General features: G+C 42.3%; 2 protein-coding genes across 2 annotated transcripts in view; one reads left to right on the top strand and one right to left on the bottom strand.

Moving 5' to 3' along the window:
• Positions 1-18479, top strand: part of plekhh1 (pleckstrin homology domain containing, family H (with MyTH4 domain) member 1) — a 210329-nt gene that overhangs the window by 83414 nt on the left and 108436 nt on the right. Inside the window, exon 4 of the mRNA XM_039786894.1 lies at positions 1382-1465. The gene's annotated coding sequence lies outside the window, so the exon portion shown is untranslated. The remainder of the gene's footprint in view (positions 1-1381; positions 1466-18479) is intronic.
• On the bottom strand, positions 4051-8672 carry zfp36l1a (zinc finger protein 36, C3H type-like 1a). The gene is made up of 2 exons (XM_039786898.1): positions 8460-8672; positions 4051-7282 (listed from the first exon to the last, which is right to left on the bottom strand). The coding sequence occupies exons 1-2, from the start codon at positions 8508-8510 to the stop codon at positions 6212-6214; spliced, it is 1122 nt and encodes a 373-aa protein (XP_039642832.1). The 5' UTR covers positions 8511-8672; the 3' UTR covers positions 4051-6211.

Below are 18479 nucleotides of genomic sequence, written 5' to 3'. Positions count from 1 at the left end.
ACAATATCTTTTTTCATCTTTGTTTCCAAAATCAAATTTCCGAAAGGTGAGAAAATGTGTCGATAATATCAATACCACCCTAAGCTGTAGCCAGCAGCCGCTTAGCTTAGCTTAGCATGAAGACTGGACATTGAGCAAAACTAGTTTGTATTCACTTTGTGCTGGACTTTTTCTAGGCGGGGAGATCTTTACTGGTTGCCTGGAAACTGGTCCTGATAAAGAAATATTCCAGCATATAACTCCCTGCAAAATGGCGAATAGTCATTTTCTAAGTATGCTTTTTGTACGGATTAAACAAACAAGATGTTAGGTGTTAATTAGTGAGCTTTAGGGATACCGGTAGGTGGATTCTGTTACCTTTGTACAGACTCAGGCTAGCTGTTTCCCCGTTTCCAGTCTGTGGCTTCAGATTTATTTTTAAAGATATTTTTTTTTGGGCTTTTCTGCTTTTATTCAATAGGACAGCTAGGTGAGAGAGAGAGGGGGAAGACATGCAGGAAATCGACACAGGTCGGACTCGAATCCTGGCTCTCTGCGTCGAGGCATAAGCCTCTCGGAATATGTGCGCCTGCTCTACCCACTGATCCAACCCGGCCACAGTAGCTACATATTTACCGTACAGACACGAGAGTGGTATCAATCTTCAAAAGTAGTATTTCCCAAAATGTCAAACATTTGCTTTTAAGTTCGACCACCATGCACTTTTGTTCCACGTGGGCTTATGCTATCACCATGGGTCGCTCCATAGAGGAACATCTAATCCCTCCACTGACATTAAAAGTGCAGTTTTTACTTGTTGAGGATGTTTCTAATGCAGGTTTGTGAGCTCTGGAATGTGTGTCTCAAGGAGGTTAATCGTGCCTCTCTGTTTTTCGACAGACAAAGCAGCCTCTGGATAGCCCAACCTCGTCACTCAGTGTTGACCCCAGCCCCTGTTTGGTGATTAATGATCCCTCCCACATCACCTGTCACACTGCACCGATGCAGACCTATGCACACATGCATGCACGCACGGCTGCAGATACTCTGCTCTGAGCTATTGAGTGAAGATAAGGGAAATAACACAGTTAGCACATCCAGTACTATTTGCTCACTTTTTTTCTCAAAGAGGTAAACCTGCCTCTGATAACACAATTATAAACTGAAAATGCCGCCAAATGCTCTTGCTCAACCGCGGGGGTTAAAGGTGAATAAAGATACTGCGAGGAGAACTACACACCTGCATTCTCCTGTTGTGCAGGAAGCAATGAATGAACCACAGACCTGATCTGTGTCACCGTACTGTTTCCATGTTGGAAAGCAACCTGCTGTAAAATGTGATGAAGTAATGGAAGATTTTTTTTCTCTTTTTGTTCTTTTCTTTTCGTGCCACATATCAAAGAGCAGACGACCCCGCCCTCCCTCCGCCACCCTCAGACCTGCTGCTGGAGGTTCAGAAACCCACTTCCTGGTATTTCGTCTCAAGGTGCCTCTATACTCACACCACACAAACAGGAAACAGCCCTCTTTTATGTCCCTCCAACTGCATGCAGTTTAAGGTCTTCTGAAAGGGTGCAGCAAGAATAGAAGGTGCGCTCGAGTCATAGTGACCTGGTTTAGTCTGAGATATGAAAACCTTTCCTTTATCTTATCTTATCTAAAACACAAAATGTAGAAAAATGACTCCTTATGCCACAAACTACGATTGCATGTTTGATTAAGGTGACAAATACGAACATAAGTATTGTTAATACATCAAATAATGAGCAAAGAAATAATTTCTTGTTCTATATATAGTTTATGGCCAATGCATGAACAAATGTATATTCATTCACAGATAAAGAAATGTACGGTAGGTTATCTTTTATAGTGTTAGATGTGACTTATGTTTGAGGTCAATTGGATCCCAGAGAGATCTCACTCAATCTGTTATACAACTTCAGAACAGACATCTGAAATTATTTGGATGTTGGGAGGGGTAGTGCTGCTTAAAAAGTACTGTCAACACCAATTACAGATGTTTAGCATATGGAAATGAGTTGTATTTAACCATATTTTACAGCTGTGGTCTCTGAGACCCCAAATAGAAGTTATTAGTCATGCTATGTAGTGGACTTCTGCAACATGTCATCATTTCAAATCCACGCAAATCTCATAAAAGTATAAAGGTGATAAAACAATGGATGTTTCAGTTAAAGATGGCCTGTGCTCTCCAAGACCAGAAAAATCCATCCATGTACTTTGCTCTGGTGAAACATGAGCCATAGCAATAAGGCCTTTCTTTGTAATTACTTCACTTCAATAGCATTAAAAATAGTTTAAAAGTCTTTGACTGCATTTGTACAACCCACTTATAAAACAAGCTGTTGCATTGTGGCTTCTTCTTCCAAGTTTGTTGTTGATCAATGCTTTAAAATGCAATGAGGATTTTATTAGCAGTACGTCATGAATACTCGATGGTATTCGATTTATTGGCCACATGTTGGGGTATTTTTAACTTTCTCTGCTTTTCAAAGAATGTGTGACACAAAATGAAACAATATGAAGTAGTGAGTAATTTACGGTTAGTATCCAAAAAGCAATGTTTGGAAGGTTTGTTTTTCCCTATTTATAACTTGCTGGTATGCAAATTGGTAGGTGAAGTAACATTAAGTAGAACCAGGCTCTCAGCAGACAGGCAGCTTGTTTAGAGATGGGGCTGGGGGCTGGGGGCTGGGGTGGGTGGGTGGGTGGGTGGATCGAGGAGGGAGTAGAGGAACTAGACAAGAATCCACCGGGGCCCAGGTTCTCTGGAATAAAGCAACAACGAGGCCTCCACAGGTCAGCTGTGACAGGTCAGCACCCACCATTGTATGGAGGGAAGGGAGTTCCTGTTCCGGCTCATTTTTGCAATCTGAGAGAACATAAACAGGGAGAGACGGAAGCGTCCAGAGAGCGAGCGAAAGCAGAAGCAGTGTGGATGTTGAGTGGAGTGTACGAAGGGGAAGCTACAGGGTGTTGTTACTGAAATCAAATACCATGCTTGTATTAATGGTGAAATATTTATCTATGTAAATATATATATATTAAATTGACATTTGTTACTACGCTATATATTTTGATTAACCTATCGCCCTATGACACAACTGTTTATCCCGTACTTAGGATATCCTCGCACACATATCGATCAGTTTGCTTTTAACCTCAGCATCATTGATCAGGTGATAACCTCAGCAAATTACACTTTTTTTTAATTCTCAGAAACATAACGGTTTCAGCCCCCCGATCAATATTTCTGCTGAAACCAGGAGTGTCTTGTCTTTGCGTAACCAATGCTCAGAGTTTGATCAACCCTAGGTCAATACCCCCGACTGCTCCCCTGTGCAGTTCACCAATCAACTTCCACTACAGTGAAACTCCCTTTAGTTCTGCATTATGCACCGAGAAGCACAGCTAGTTCTATTTCCCATTTTTACCTTTTAAAAAGATTTGTAAACATATTCTGTCCCTTTATATATTTCAAAGTATGACATTGACATAGTATGTTGCCAGTTAGTTAGCTGTGGGCTACAACTTGAGTTTTCTTCAGCTGGTTTTGTATACATTTTGGCAAATTGGCATAATTAAAAGTATGACGAATTCGCTGTTAGTCAATCCTGTTTGCAATGTACCCATTGATGTAAAGACCACTATTACTGGATTACTTTGATACTGAAATAAACTTAAAGTTAGGTCTTTTTTCTATTATTTCTAAGTGGATTTATGGGGGTGTGCCTCATTGAAAACCTCTGATATAAAGCTTCAACAAGTTGATTCCCTAAAGGCCTGTATTATACAAATGTTAAAATAACCAGTCTGCTCTCATGCCACCCAAAACAGGGTCCTATGAAAATTGGAATATTAAGTAACCTGATAAAATGTATAGAATAAGCAGTTTAAACTTAAATCTTCATTGCACATATTTGGAAAAAGGACATTTTAACCTCAATATTTAAGACTTTATAGCATCATGCATGTGCAGCATGTCTATACTTGCAATGTGCAGCAGCAACTAAAGGAGAATTCAACCCAAGTACACAACTCATTAGACTGTTCAACTTTTCAAAAAATACGGGGTTTATTGACTTAACTGCAATCAATACTTACAAAAGAGAAACTCACAGAAATTACTGTAGTGAAAAAAACATGGCTGAAAAAATACATTCAACTGTTTTACTTTCTTTGTGTCAAAATCTGTTCACCTCTTCCAAAACACGTGAAGGCAACACAGAACAAGTGACTAAAGAAAAAAAAAAAGAAAAAAAACAAAAATTAATTGTCCTCCATTTATCAAATATAAAAAAGGCGCAGAAGCCTTAGCTACCTGGAATGTATTCAAAGAGGCACTTCCAATGGTCAAGAGGGGGCCAAGCTCGTGCATCAAGCATCCAATCAAATTAAGAACACAAATAAACTTCCCTCAACCCATTTGGTCACAGCTATTGCTTGTAATAACAGACTGGGTGTAAGACAGAAGACTTTTCAACATAACCAGTCTAACGTGGAGACTCTCCTAAACCAGTGATGTGAGAGGTCTTTCAGCAACCCATTTTACTTCTACCACCAACCCAAGTACTGTGAGAAAATACTCTGATCTGGGACAAGATCTGAGACAAAAACTGATGAGGTGAATCAATGTAATAACAGTTAGCTACTGTTACTGTCAGATTATTGTAAGATGTGAAGGGGAAAACATTCAGGAATGAATACAAGCAAATCTAGTTTAGATGGAATTGCAGTCCGATAAGAGGGAGTAAGAAAAAAAAAAAAAAAGTACAATAAATAATCAAAACGCAAAGTCTTTTTTTGCATTTTTTTGCTTTAAATTAAGTTTCATTTGTGTAGTTGCAGAACAAAAGTCATTGAAGTACAATATATTAAACTGTGAAAAAAGGAAAACTGACAAAAACGTCTTCACAATCTTTAGATTAATATGGAAGATCATAATTTAACATAAAAGAAAATATATTCTATTGTTCATTATCCAGATAAATACAAAACAAAATTAATAAAAAAAAAAAAAAAAAAAAGCATATGATCAGCAATAAATATGTTCTGATAAGTTAAATAAGCAGTGACAAGCAAACCTTCTCTCTGGGAGGTTTTTCAAACAATAACCGTAATAATAACATTAATAAAAAATAATTATCAAATAAAGAAAGCAAAAAAAGGGATGTAATGAGTAGAGTGCTCATCGGAGCAGGTACTAAAGTGGGGGTGAGAAGTAAAGTAAAATAGCTTGGAGATCCGATCTCGTCAAGTCGCAGGATGTACAACTGCACCATGGGAATGCTGGAATTCCCCAGATCGGCGAGGATGAAGGCGGGGGGAGGCAGGGTGGAGAGGCGGGACAAAGTCTTACAGGTTTAATAAAACTGTTTGATATCAAGCCTTCCTTCCCAAGAAAAGAGCCAGTGACCAGCAACAGGAGGAGAAAACTCAGGGGGCATAACCAACTTCCAGTTCAAAGTCCTTCCTGCAGACTCACCCAGTCCACAATTACAGAAGATGGGGCTTGAGAAGAACCGTGACAGAGGAGAGGGAGGGGGTGGGGGGAATGAGGGAAAAAAACCAAAAACAAACAGTAGTCCATTCACCCTAAACACATGCAGAAACCGCCCCAGGCACTTTTTTTTTCCTTTTTTTAAAAACTATTCATATCTTTTCAGGGTCTTTTATTTTTTTTCCTTTTTGTCTTAACTCAGTCTGTAAAAACTGCTGCGGTAGATCTACAGTTACATTAGTGAGCACCCTCTAGCTAGCTCAGGGGAAGTGGTATCGTCAGGGGAGGAGAAGGGGGGGAGGGGGCTAGTGCAATGCACTCCCCTTTCCAAGGCCACTTGTGCTGCTACACATTCAAGAACAAATGAATAAGAAAGAAAGAAAAACAAAAACAAGTGGCACCTGGCAAAACAGTCAATTCTTGTTCTCATGATTTTCATTGTTCAATTTCCTCTCCCTTTTTGGCACTATGACACATGGCAGGGTACTTTCTTTTTTTAACTTGCTGTGCAGATTTACAGGGGTGAAATGATAAGAAAGAGAGAGAGAGAGAGAAAGAGAGAGAGAGAATCCCTTAATGGACTAAATCCTTACAATGCTAACAAGGAACGGTGTTGTGTGAGGGGAAGCTTAGGAAAAGGGCAGAGGTAGAGGGGAGTGCCATGTTCTCTTTGTGTCATCGAACTTAAAGTCACTGGTGGATGCGTGCAGTCTAGTCATCAGAGATGGAGAGGCGGCTAAAGATGGGAAGGCGGCGAGTGGTATCCAGCGTTGGGGACTCTGAGCCACTCAGGCTGCCTCCAGAGCTGCTCTGGTAGCCCTCCTGGTCTGACAGAGAGTCAGGAGGGCTGGATGGAGAATCGAACATGTGAGGGGACTCCAACATGGGTCTGAAATAGTAAGGTGTGCTTGTTGGAGAGGGAGGTGCAGGGGTGTTGGGCTCTGTGCCTACAGGACCAACACTGAGGCTGGGGCCAAACAGGTTGGCCAGCTCCTGGCTGGAGTAGGTGAAGGGGTTACTGCTGGGCCAGTCGGGGACCTCATCAGGGAAGAACATGGGTGGAGGGGTGACCGAGGTGGGGCTGTCTCTCAGCCCAGCTGAGCTGGAGAAGCCTGCGAAGCTGTAGCTGTGCTGCAGTCGAGGCCTCTCCATCTTGTTGGAGGAGTTAAGAGGGGAGCACTGCTGGGGAGGTCCACGGCGCTCCTCAGCGTTGTGGATGAAATGGCAGCGAGGCCCGTATGGGCAGAAACCGATTGTGTGGAAGGTGCGGCACAGTTCAGTTTTGTATTTGGGGTGGCGGCTCAGGCTGCGCAGTTCATGAATTCCGTGAGCAAACTGGCATTTGTCGCCATACTTGCAGGAACCATTCTCCTCAAAGGGCCTGCAAAGCTCCGTCTTGTAGCGGCTGGAGTTCACTTGGCTGCCGCCGGTGGGACTGGCAGGGCCCAGGCACTTGTTGAGGAGCCTCTCACCCGTCTCAGAGAAGGAGCGGTCTCGCATGCGGGTCTCCTTGTTGTTGATGGCATTGCCAACCCCTGAGATGAGCGAGGAGTGGTCCGCTGCCTTCAGGCTGTTCAGAAACTGGTTCTGGCTGAACTTCGTGCTGCTGACAGAGTGCCGCCGCTGGTACACGCCTCCCACCGAGGGAGAGCCCACCGCCTTCCTGTCCAGCAGGGCTCCGGCGGGGCTGGAGATGGGCACATTAGTGCCAGTGCAAGGGACAGACATGGGATGGGGGGCACCCAGGTTGTTGTTGTTGTTGTAGCTGAGCAGTTTGTTGTTCTGCAGAAACACAAAGAAAACACATCATTAGAAAAATATTTTACATATACACCAAGGCAGACAGTCAATGTGGTCCTGATTTTAAAAGAGAGCTGGTGGGTTAGAGAGGAAAAACCCACAGCCTCCTTTTGCATGACTGTGTTCTTTTTGGCTCTGACAACATAAGCGGATACAGGCCTATAGAACAGCAGCTGGTTTGGCAAGTTGCCCTGGTGAGGAATGTGTGCCTGTTTAGTAAATGGAGCAGCAGCACATGAGAGGCCACAGGGCTGCTAGTGGCTACAAAGAGGCTGCATCATTTGAAAGATAATGAAAGTGGTAAAGCATCGTGTTGAATCACAAGAGAAAGCTGATGCTTTTCAATACACGTCCAAACTAAAAAAAAAGGAGATGGTCGGTTTAGTCACTGACTTACAGGAGTATTAAAGCTACCAGAGAATAAACTCTGCCAACCGCTAAGGGAGAAAAAAAAAAGGCGCCGTTTTAAAATAAATATGACACTGAAAACATGAAAATGTATGCAAACGACAACACTGCAGTGACGTCAACTAACCAGCGAGCAGTTACGATTTTGAAAACCAGTTATTTCCCAACACATATTAACACGGTTAAGCGTCGAAACGGGTTTAAATGAGCAATTGTAAGTTAGTTAAAAGCCAGACCAATCCAGTCAATGATTAGCGAGCATGTGGCTGCTTTGTGAGCAGTATTAAAAGTGGCGCAAAACTGCCGTCATTAACAGAAACATGGCATGAATTAACTGAAGCGAAACATCGAAACTGCCGCGTAACTGTTAAGCAAAGCAAGACCCGTTTAGGTTAACTGATGTGACACATGTTGGATATGGAAGTTGAACATTTCAACAACAGCAAACGGTTTCACGTTTAGTTATCGGCAGACTTCGGCACACTTTATGAGAGACTCGTTTAACGCAGCTAAATAACGCACGCGACGACGTTTGGACAGGAAACAACAAGTGGAAAAACAAAAAACAAAAAAAGCAAACAGTCGAAGCAAAAGTGAAAAACAGCAAAACAAAACAAGGCTCCACACACAGGGCAGAGGGCCGCGGGCATGCAGCACATCATTCCTCCACAGCGGCTAACTCACTGCTGCTAACAGGCTAACATACTTCTGTAAAAGACCGGAGAGAGAGAGAGACAAGTTTTGAAGCTACCTTGTTCATTACTTCGAAGTCGAAGAAAGGCGACACCACGGCTGTGGTCATCGTTGCAGCGACCAGAGTTAAATCAAAAGTAGGAAAAAAAAAATAAAAATAAATGTGCTTGTTAGAAAAGTTGCGCCGGTCTGCTGCTGAGTTTCTGATTTGTAGCTCCTGTGTATAATTTTTTTTTTGACCCTGCAGAACTCCCCCTCTGCCCTGCACTAGCCCCGGCATTTGCTTTATAATCCTATGCAGGAGGAGCCTCAAGCGCTGGGCGTTAACTTTCTGTTAACTTTTTTTTTTCTTTTCTTTTCCTCTTCTTTCAGTGGGTTGCCAGTTTGTTTGAGATTACTACACTCTTGCACGCAGAATGAATACTAAACAGTTGTTGACTTTAATTTCTGAGCATCGTGCAGTAAAGATAACTCCTTTTTTTTATCTCTATAGTAAGCCTGTTTATTAGTTTATCGGGAGAGTAATACACATTGGATTATACATAAAAAGTGACTTCTTACAATCATTATACTGTAGATGTTCTGTTTATTAACTTTGTTAGAGGAATAGTGTCTTAACTTCAATGTAAAAGTAAATATATAAATAAAAACTAAGTTAGTATCAGTACATTTTCAAGTCCAGTGGCAAAAGTAAGCTACGACTTTATTTCCTTCTTTTTCTTATGGAAGTCTGGTACTTAAACAGTCTGGAGTTGTTTACTGGGAGGCGCTGCACTATCCCCAGGGTTTCAGCTACCATCCACTACTCTGTAATTAATTTACTCTTAATTGCTGGACTGTAACGTCACTTGTGGGACTTTCCGGTGAATTCAGGCAGCTACAGCTTTTAACTCTTTACCAACCACAGTCATTTTGCACATTAAACCCTTCTTTCTCTCACTGTTTCGATTACAGCTCGTCTTCCTTACCAGCAGGTATAATGCTGCTGAATATGTGCATGGATGTATGTGTCATTCCATCAGGTAGGCTAGGTGATAACCTGATACATGAGTGATCTCACCAGATTCAACCACAGCCTGTGACAATGACTATCGCAGCCACATGTGAAAGAGCTGGGCTGCAGCGAGTGAAACCTATACAAATCTATTGTGGCCCATCGTCCTCCTCTCTCTCTCTCTCTCCCTCTCCCTCCCTCTAAATCCATGACAGAGCAGCCATAGGCCATGTGCAGAGTCAATGTCAGGGTTGGGTTGCAATAGAAAAGAGAAGAGGGGAAAGAAAGGCAGGGTTGGGGGAGAAGAAAAGAAGCTGTTAAGCAAAAAAAAAAAAGAAAAAAAGTTGGGAGTTGGAGGAGGGGATGATGGCGTGAGGGAAGATTTATGGGGGACGTTTATTACTACACAGCACTGCCCCAGGGAGGTGAGGGAAGAGGGGTAGGGAGAGAGAGAGAGAGAGAGAGGCAAAACATTCCCTTTTCCCTTCCTCTTCTTCGCCTATACAGAAGCCACACAGGGGGTGGAGAGCTTTGTCTCACTGCAAGCAGCCGTGGAGGAGGCAGGGGAAGTTGTTTTTGTACTGAAATGTTGAATTTAGTTGAGATAGAAAATGACAGATACAGGTCTTGAATACAGCATATTCATTTCAAACTAAGTTCTGATCTATGTCTGACCTTTAGGAACTACAAAGTTATCTCCCCATAAAGAAAAGCAGATTTATAACTTTCCGAGATATTCTGGACCCTGTCAGCGAAGAGCGAGGGTGTGTGTTTTTAACATAAAAAGAGTTTTACGATCCGGGGCTGTTTGGAGTAATCTCCCTGGAGTGTTTTCACAGACGACAGGGTGGGGTGACAGACTTGCAAATCACGTCTGCAGTTCAAAGGCCCTGTCACTGATTGATTAAGTAGATCAGATCGATCGTCTCTCCTCTCAGGACTAACTACGGCAGGGGTGTAGGAGGGGAATCACAGCATTTTCTTTTTCAGCAAATACAAAAATAACCCTATGGGTGTGAAATGATCTAAATGAGTGATAATATGTCACACATTACACATAATCAGAGCCAGAGTTTACTTAAGTACAACGCACAGAGGGCTGTGATGTCGGAGCAAATAGATTCTCGTGCAGATTTAAACTCCATTAGGCCAGCAGGGTTCATAACTCAACAACAAGCCACTGACTCTGATGTGAAATGTCTTCTTTATTGGAGCCAAGCCTCAAGAAGCCTCACACACTGCAGTTGTTTACTTTAATACTCTCAAATCTATTGTGTTTGCTTGATATTGTGTGGCGCAGTTGTCCTTCCAGGTTTAGGAGGAGGCACCCGTTTCCTGCCAACATGAAGCAATTCCCAGGGGATAGTGTCAGATGTGTTCGTGTTTTAAACATGCAGGCGGTAAACAACATCATTTTCACGCAGGGCCTTGCAGACGTCAGCACACACTGATAAGCTCGCTAAGAAGTTTGACTGACTTCGGCGTAAATCCTCCTTCCAAATGAATTTGTGTAACAGTGTGAAAAGTTTGAGCAGGTTTTCTGTATCTTTATTTCACACACAAGCAAAAAGACATACTTGTCGTGTTTAGGTTATATTTAGTTTTCCTTAAACAAAACTTGTTTTTATTGCTCAAGAAAAGTTGAGATCAAGTCCCTAAATGGGATCTGGTGGCATTTTAAGGTGTAGGCTGGACTCTGCATTAGAATACTTACACATTAGGATATGCAGTATTCACTCTAAGGGGACATTTTACAGTTACACCGGAATTTGCTGAAAGAAAATTGAGGCTGCAACTGAAGATTGTATTTTGATTAATCACAGTTGTGTCAACCAACGGTCCAAAAAAATCTAATATATTCAATGTACTATCACATATGTCACAAAAAAAAAATCTCACAAATTGAAAAATAGAAGTCGAGAATGTTTTGGCATGTATTCCTTGAAAAATGATTGAAACAATTAACCAATTATCAAAGTAGTTGCACATGATTTCTCTGTTGATCGATAAATGGACTAATTGTTTTAACTCTAAATATATATATTTTCCATCACAGCTTGTTAAAGCGATGGGTGGAATATTTATGAGGTTTTCCTGTTCAGTCATTTCACTGACTTCCCAAGTAGAAAACACAAAAGGCATAAATAACTGCATCTCAGCTCTCTTCAGGCAGGATTCTCCTCTGGCTGTTGACAGAGTCGAGTTCTCTCTCGGGGGACTTGATTTCTGAGGATTTGTGCTCCTCGAGGTCAGCGCTGTCCTCCTTTGGCTTGTATTTGCTATCAGTCTCTGTTGGAGCTGCAGTCAGTCACTCCTCAGCCTCAGCTCAACGGTTTGATTTCTGCCTCCTGCGCTGATGACTCCCTCCTCAGAAGGGAGGATGAGGATGAGACTTGAGGTCACTGATAACATTTAAGTGGGATGCCTGGCTGTTAAATCTTTTATCTAACTGAACAGGAGATGAAAGAAGTCATGGGGAAACTCAACAAATTGGAAGTTGTCTGTGGTGACAGTCTGTTAAAGCAACAGTTAACTGTAGTTCCTGCTTAAAGCCAACAGAGGGCAGAGTTCTTCCTTTTCTCTGTCCTCTTGTTGCAGCATTTCCTATTTACTCCCCTCTCTTTGTACAGTATTTAAAGTGTCTCCAAGTTTGCCTAAAGCATAAATGTAGATTATCAGAATGGTTACTCCGTGAGTGAGAATTTCTAAGATTAGACACTTAGGTCAGGCACAGTCAAACACAGCTCCTTCCTTGTGTGGCTTTGGTGAATTAGCCTCAGCACTGTATTGTGTAATCAGCCTTTCCACTGACACACTAACTTAGTGGCCTTATATGAAGCAAAGAGACTTATCAGCTACACAAAACACAAAGGCTTAGACTAGTTTTGTGGTAATCTCAAGCTGCGCTGCACAACATCCCACTTAGGGCGACCACAAGGCTCATTAAACGATGTCTTAAAAGAGAAATAAGTAGTATTTTTTACTGCCTCATGGTACAGCATGTATATTCTTGGGATTGATACAGTTGTTGATAAATACCAATGACTTAGCTGTTTGCCACATGCTGGCATTTATGATTTCTTATAAAGTCAGTTTCAAGCTGACGTATCTTGTCTTCCCCCCCACACACACACACACACACTTGTATTTTCAATTCCGTAAAACTGAAGGTTATTATGAGCACTATAAGTGGAACATCACCTCTTCACTAGAAATGTATTTAGCATCTTGCACATTGCAGTGAAAATGTTACATAAATATTTATGTCAATCACAGGCAAGCATGCAGTGATGGAAGATCAGACCGTTTACTGTATACCTTATTAATCAACTTTACTGTTTATATTTAGATTTTATTCGCACTCTTTCCACTCTTTCCTACTGCAACTGCTGCCCAACAATTTCCCTTCAGGATAAATACATAAATTCTGTCTCCCTAGCACAACTAGTTTGCCTGGGTCCAGAAATTTGTTGACAATTCTGTCTGATATCGGGCAAACAAGTAGTATCACCATAATGTAAAAATACTTTGTCACGAGCTAAATTCTGAATAAGTAAAAGCACAGAGTTTTATCAGCAAAATGTACTTATGATGTACTGTATTAAACAAAAGAACTCAATTATTATGGACACTTTAAAGTATTTTGCTGTTGTAGTTGATTTCAACTCGTATAACCATGCACCATATTTTATGTGTCAGTTGAATTTAAGTTGATATTTCTGGGCAAAATCTTGACAAAAAAAGTAACTACATTTATGAAATAAAACAAAGTAGTGGAATAAAAAGTACAAAATAAGTATAAAGGTGTATAAAATGGAAAATATTAAGTATGGTCCAAAATTTTTTACTTAAGAACAGTACTCGAGTACAAGTACATTTTACCACTGGCAGCATGATATATTACAGAAAACTGTCCTATTAAAAGCTATAGATGAGTTAACACTCCTCTAGCTTCCCATTTTCCCCCAGCATGTGAGCACATGTTTCGTTACACTGACAGGACAGATTGTTGAGCAATCGGCGGTGAAGGATAGCCAAGTTGGACCTAAATAGGCTCTGATTTCTTGAACATGTTGTCATGGTTCGGCCCACGTTTGCCGTGACACTGCGTGGGGTTTTGCTTTCTGTAAACATTCTCCTTCCCACATCCCAATTTGTGTGATCCGAGTCTTTTCTGTATAAGCTTTGACAGCCAGGATATCCATGATTGCTTCCTTTCACGTCTCATGGTATGGTTTGCCAAATTCATATGGGAGGACTATGGTCATCTTGCAGGGTGAAACTAGCCTCAGAGGAAGAGGGTGAGGGAGAGAGAAAAATGGAGGGAGGGAGGAAAATAAGACCTAGCAGCAATTAATTGTCCATGAGAGTAGCCACAGCATTGTTAGTGGTGAACCGCCAGCTGCTCTTGCTGATGTTGTTCCCATGAATGGCTCCAGTGTGCCCATCCACTCCACTTCCACTGCCCTTCATCTCACAGTGGGTTGGATGCGGCATCACCGCTCGGCTCGGCTCGGCTCACTTGTGTGGCTTCGACACGTCACGGCATTACAATCACGACCAGAGTTCAAAACAAACACCCTCTTGGAAATGAAAGTCTTTGGCCCTGTCAGTGCCAATTTGCAGCGAAATAGAATAATAATAACAATGTTTTGGTTAAATGCGTGGTCGCAAAAATAGCAACAAAACAGAGAGTGAGGGCTCAGCGATTAAAGGAGATTTACTGTCCAATTCTCTCCTGACACTCCGGTCTCTAGAGGAGGGTTGTATTTAGAACCAAAGGCCAGCTTCCTTCTCTGACTTCCTGACCCGTGTTTCCTGAGGAACAATCTTTCTGTCTGTCCAGAGGGCTCATGGGAAGGGAGAGTTTGGTTTTCCACTCGCACATTAGGGGTTGCAGCATAGGTCAAAGTCATCAAGCTACAGAAATGACCCGATGACCACAGCTATATGACACACAATGCAGCACACTCAGAGATGGCACATGATACGCATGTGCAGACACACTTAGGGAAGAAAGGGTTTAGGGCACGTAGAGAGGACTCCAGTACTTGTTGTGTCCAGTCCCCCATGGGCCCAGCGTGCCTCCGCTGGGGACCGGACGGACCTGACCCTGGTCCAGGTGTCATGACCATGCGGCGGACGCTGAAACGAGATATTCCTCAGCTCCTCACTCAACGCAGGGGGAATAAAATCAATGGGCTTTGTATAGCGTAGGAACAGTGGAAAGCATTCTCTCACCAAAAAAAATCCTGCCCCTGTCCCATCTGTCTCCATTCTCCAGCACTCTCAGACCTCACAACCGGCCCTGTGTGGTCACTCCTGGACTAGAATTACACAGTCCATGTGTCCGGCTCTGGACAATACACAAAGCCAAGCGCCCGTGTGACCCTGCCCACTTTTCTCACACTTTACCCCTCGCACATTTATTGAACTGGACGTGTCTTCTCCCCAGTTATTGATATATCCTCCAGATGCTGGCTGCTGACGAGGACGCCCTTCTGACATGGTTGCGTTTTTGTGTTTGCTAACAGCTCGCTTATCGTAAATGAGACTTTTGGACATTAGCTTTCCATGGTGTGTGAATTAATGGGAGAGTGGCTTTGCTTATGTTGATGTTGAGCCGTAGGGTTAGGCACTGTTGTGTGTGAGCCGTCCTCAGTCGACCCAGGACATAAAATTAAATTCCTCCTTGTTGTAAGCGTGTGCTGATTTATTGTGGAAAAAAAAAACATGCTTTTATAGTTTCTGCAGCTTTAATTTAAACCTTTTCTTGTGTCTGTCTTTATTGCCAGTACAATGCTACAAATTATCTGCTACATGATGTCTGATGTCTTTTGTTTTCCATCGCTCTTCATGTAGGCCTAGGTATTAAACTTCTGGTTAGTGTCAGTTTTGGGGGCCCTGAGAGCATCATCATTCAAGAGACAACACAAGTACAAAAAAAACACAAACAACACATGCTCAGCATTTGGAAAAAAAAACCTAACACAAGTTGAGAAGCACATTCAACAATTTGGCAACACATATGCATCCCAATGAAATGCGCTGCAATTACAGAAAACACAACACACATACAGAAAGGCACCAGTTGTGTTTTCTGTATTTGGTTGTGTTGCTTGTATTTGCTGCCTGTTTTTGTATTTAGTTATATTTCCTGTATTGTCAGAACGCTTCTTTACTTGTTGTGCGTTTCTGTATTTGCAGCACGTTTCTGTGTTTGGTTTGTGTTGTCTATATTTGCAGTGTGTTTTCTTATGCTATGTATTTTTGTTTTCCCTTCTGCCTGTGTGGTATGACACCACGTATGCTGCCAGTGGTATTGGGTGCCTGCCATGTGTGGCCTATGTGTGAAAAACTGGGTCTGTTTTTGACTTTGTGTTGCTCAATTTTGTGTCCACATTGCAAACCAATGCCCATTATTCAAATCAATGAAAAATATTTTTTCTTGGTTGACTTGTGATTTGTCTTTCTGCACGTGCGTTCTTTAGTTGCAGGTGGGTGTAGTGTTGAACTCAGAGCTACAGGTGTTTCAGCTTCAGCAGCAGATTATTCATCTGTTAAACTGCACCTTCGCTTGTCCTCCTGAAATGAAAAGTCCTTGTAACGTCTTCTCATTTCTTCTCTGTGACCTCCCGCAACTCACATGAGCTCGGGAAGTGTATCCGTCTTCACTTTTATAGAAAATGATGAGGAAATGAGCAAAACTCAAGCTATGTGGATAAAGATCAAGGAGCATATGGGAGGGAGATTAGCTCAGAGGAACACAGACAAAAACTCAAACGGCATTTTATGTTCCCACAGGGGCCAGAATACATCACCATCTTAACGCTTTGATTTCGGATTTTACAAAAGCACTCCCAATCACTCAAAGAAAATAACTCTGAGGGATTTTGTGTGATTGCCCACAGTCCAAACACGGTACTGCCCCAAAATAGAGTTTGATGTCCAAGATGAGTCTAAGCTGCTTCTTTTTCTTCTGTTTTTTTTTTTTGTAAAGAAAACAAACCCTCTGGGTCTTTGAGGCTGGTCCAGTCCCAATGCCCCCAACTGTTCTCCACTCCGCCTCTCTTTCTCCTCTCCCTCTTTCAGACTGTCTTCTCCCCTGGCAGTGAAAGAAGGGGCAGCTGTGTGGAGTCCTTTGGGTTGAATGAGAAGAATCAGCCCATTTGGTTGACTTTCCTGGCCAAAGCTATACTTTTCTGCTGCCAGGGTTTCACATCCAGTCCAGAGCAGTTCCTGGGCTCCAGCCGCTCGTATCCAACAGGACAATGGGGATTGTCCTACAGCCATATACCACACAGGGGTCCAATTGCCTGTCTGCCTAAATGTGGAAGCATCTACATTCTCGGCAAGTCAATTGGTCCAATTTTGGAGCCTTTAAAATTGCTTGGTCTTCTTGTTTCTGACACAAAGCTACTTGATTCAAGAGTTATGAGAACCAAATGTCATTTTATTTATGCTAATGAAGGATTATGTCTCATTTCAAGGTATTGTCACTCATTTGTAGAAGAGAAAAAAAATGTAGTGGAATGAACCCCCCACCCCCCTCCTGCCCATCCGCCATCATTTTTCTCTTGATCTACGAACCCACGTTGGCTGAAAATGAGACCAAATGACTTGTCAAAGCAGATGTTTATGGTAATTTGACCAGCAACATGTGTGTTAGTACGTTTGCCTGTTTGCGATACAGAGCTTTAACGAGCAAAAAGTGGTATGAATTATGCATTGAGTTCGGTTTTAGATTTTGTAAGTGGTTTAATGTCATTAGCATGGAAACACATACAGCACTGCTTGTGTGTGTTACCAGTAAGCACTATTAGTGTCACATCAGGCCCATGTGACTCTGTCAACCCAGGGGAGTACTCACATTATTGCTGTGTTGTGTAACAGCTGAATATGGAAACACTTTTTGTGCTTGTTAAATACTTTCTGGTTTGCCTTTTTTTTTTCTTGCCTTGCACTCTTATAGGTTCTACAAAGTCTAGTAAAATCCAATGGCTTTCCCAGAAACGAAAGTTTATTGTCCCCCTCAGCCCACCCGACTCGTAAATAATGGCACGTTTACCAAAAATCCCAAGCCGACAGCCCCCACCTTCATACCATTACCAGTACCACTGTACGCCAACACCGCTGCCAAAATACACCCAAACAATCCCCCTTTCTCCTCATTGAAACCTTCCAACTGTCTGTTAACAGTGTTTACTCGGTCAAAGCCCTCCAACTCCACACTCAGAGGGAAGAACAGTCCAAATGCTGCCGTTGGGAACGGCATGTACACCATTAAACTCCAATCTTCATTTTCAAACTTTTTGGTATCATAGTAAAGAGCTTTAAGTGCTTTACCAGGCGTGCACATACATCGAGGGGCTGCCTTTATTCTGTTGCACCAGCTACAGTATGTGCAAGTTTGATCCAAGGTTAATAACTTTACATCACTTGTGTCTTTGCAGCTAGAAATTGATTTGTAATGAGTGAGTCACAAAATGAGCTTTTGGTGCTCAGAACAAGTTTTTCAAAAATCATTTCACTCGGCTTTCATGCTGGCTTATGTCCACACGTACACTTAAGAGAAGGATGCGGTCAATTTTCTATGTGAGGCACTCATTCAGATTGCTCCGACAACGCCAACACACAAGTCGTTACGATCCAATAAAATCAAAGATATTATGAAGAGGAGGATGAAATGAGTTCCACATGAGCACCATCCCTACAGCGGGGGGCGGGGGTGTCTATTAATATGTTTAATATGGTGACCTCAATCATACACCTTATTTTCATAAAATCTCCACAGCTGTTTCCAGGCACCTTGGGAGTTCACCTTGACCTGCTTTGATCATCATCCCCGTTGGCCAAAAGTCCAAACAATCACGCTTTAATGTCGTCTACTGAGTCTACTTAGTGAATGGTGAGACCGAATGGAACAGAGTTAGCATGTGAGAAGCCAAAGATAAATGTGAAGCTGTGGAGACTAAGGGCTGACGTGTAGGTGGGACCAGTACAGTACTGGAGCTTCCACTGTGGGCAACTTTCTCGCTGCATGACTCACCACATGAGATTTGTGCACAATTTAAATACCACAAA

The sequence above is a fragment of the Perca fluviatilis genome, chromosome 20, assembly GCF_010015445.1.
Source record: "Perca fluviatilis chromosome 20, GENO_Pfluv_1.0, whole genome shotgun sequence".
NCBI lineage: Eukaryota > Metazoa > Chordata > Actinopteri > Perciformes > Percidae > Perca > Perca fluviatilis.
This window is presented reverse-complemented; position numbering and strand designations above follow the sequence as displayed.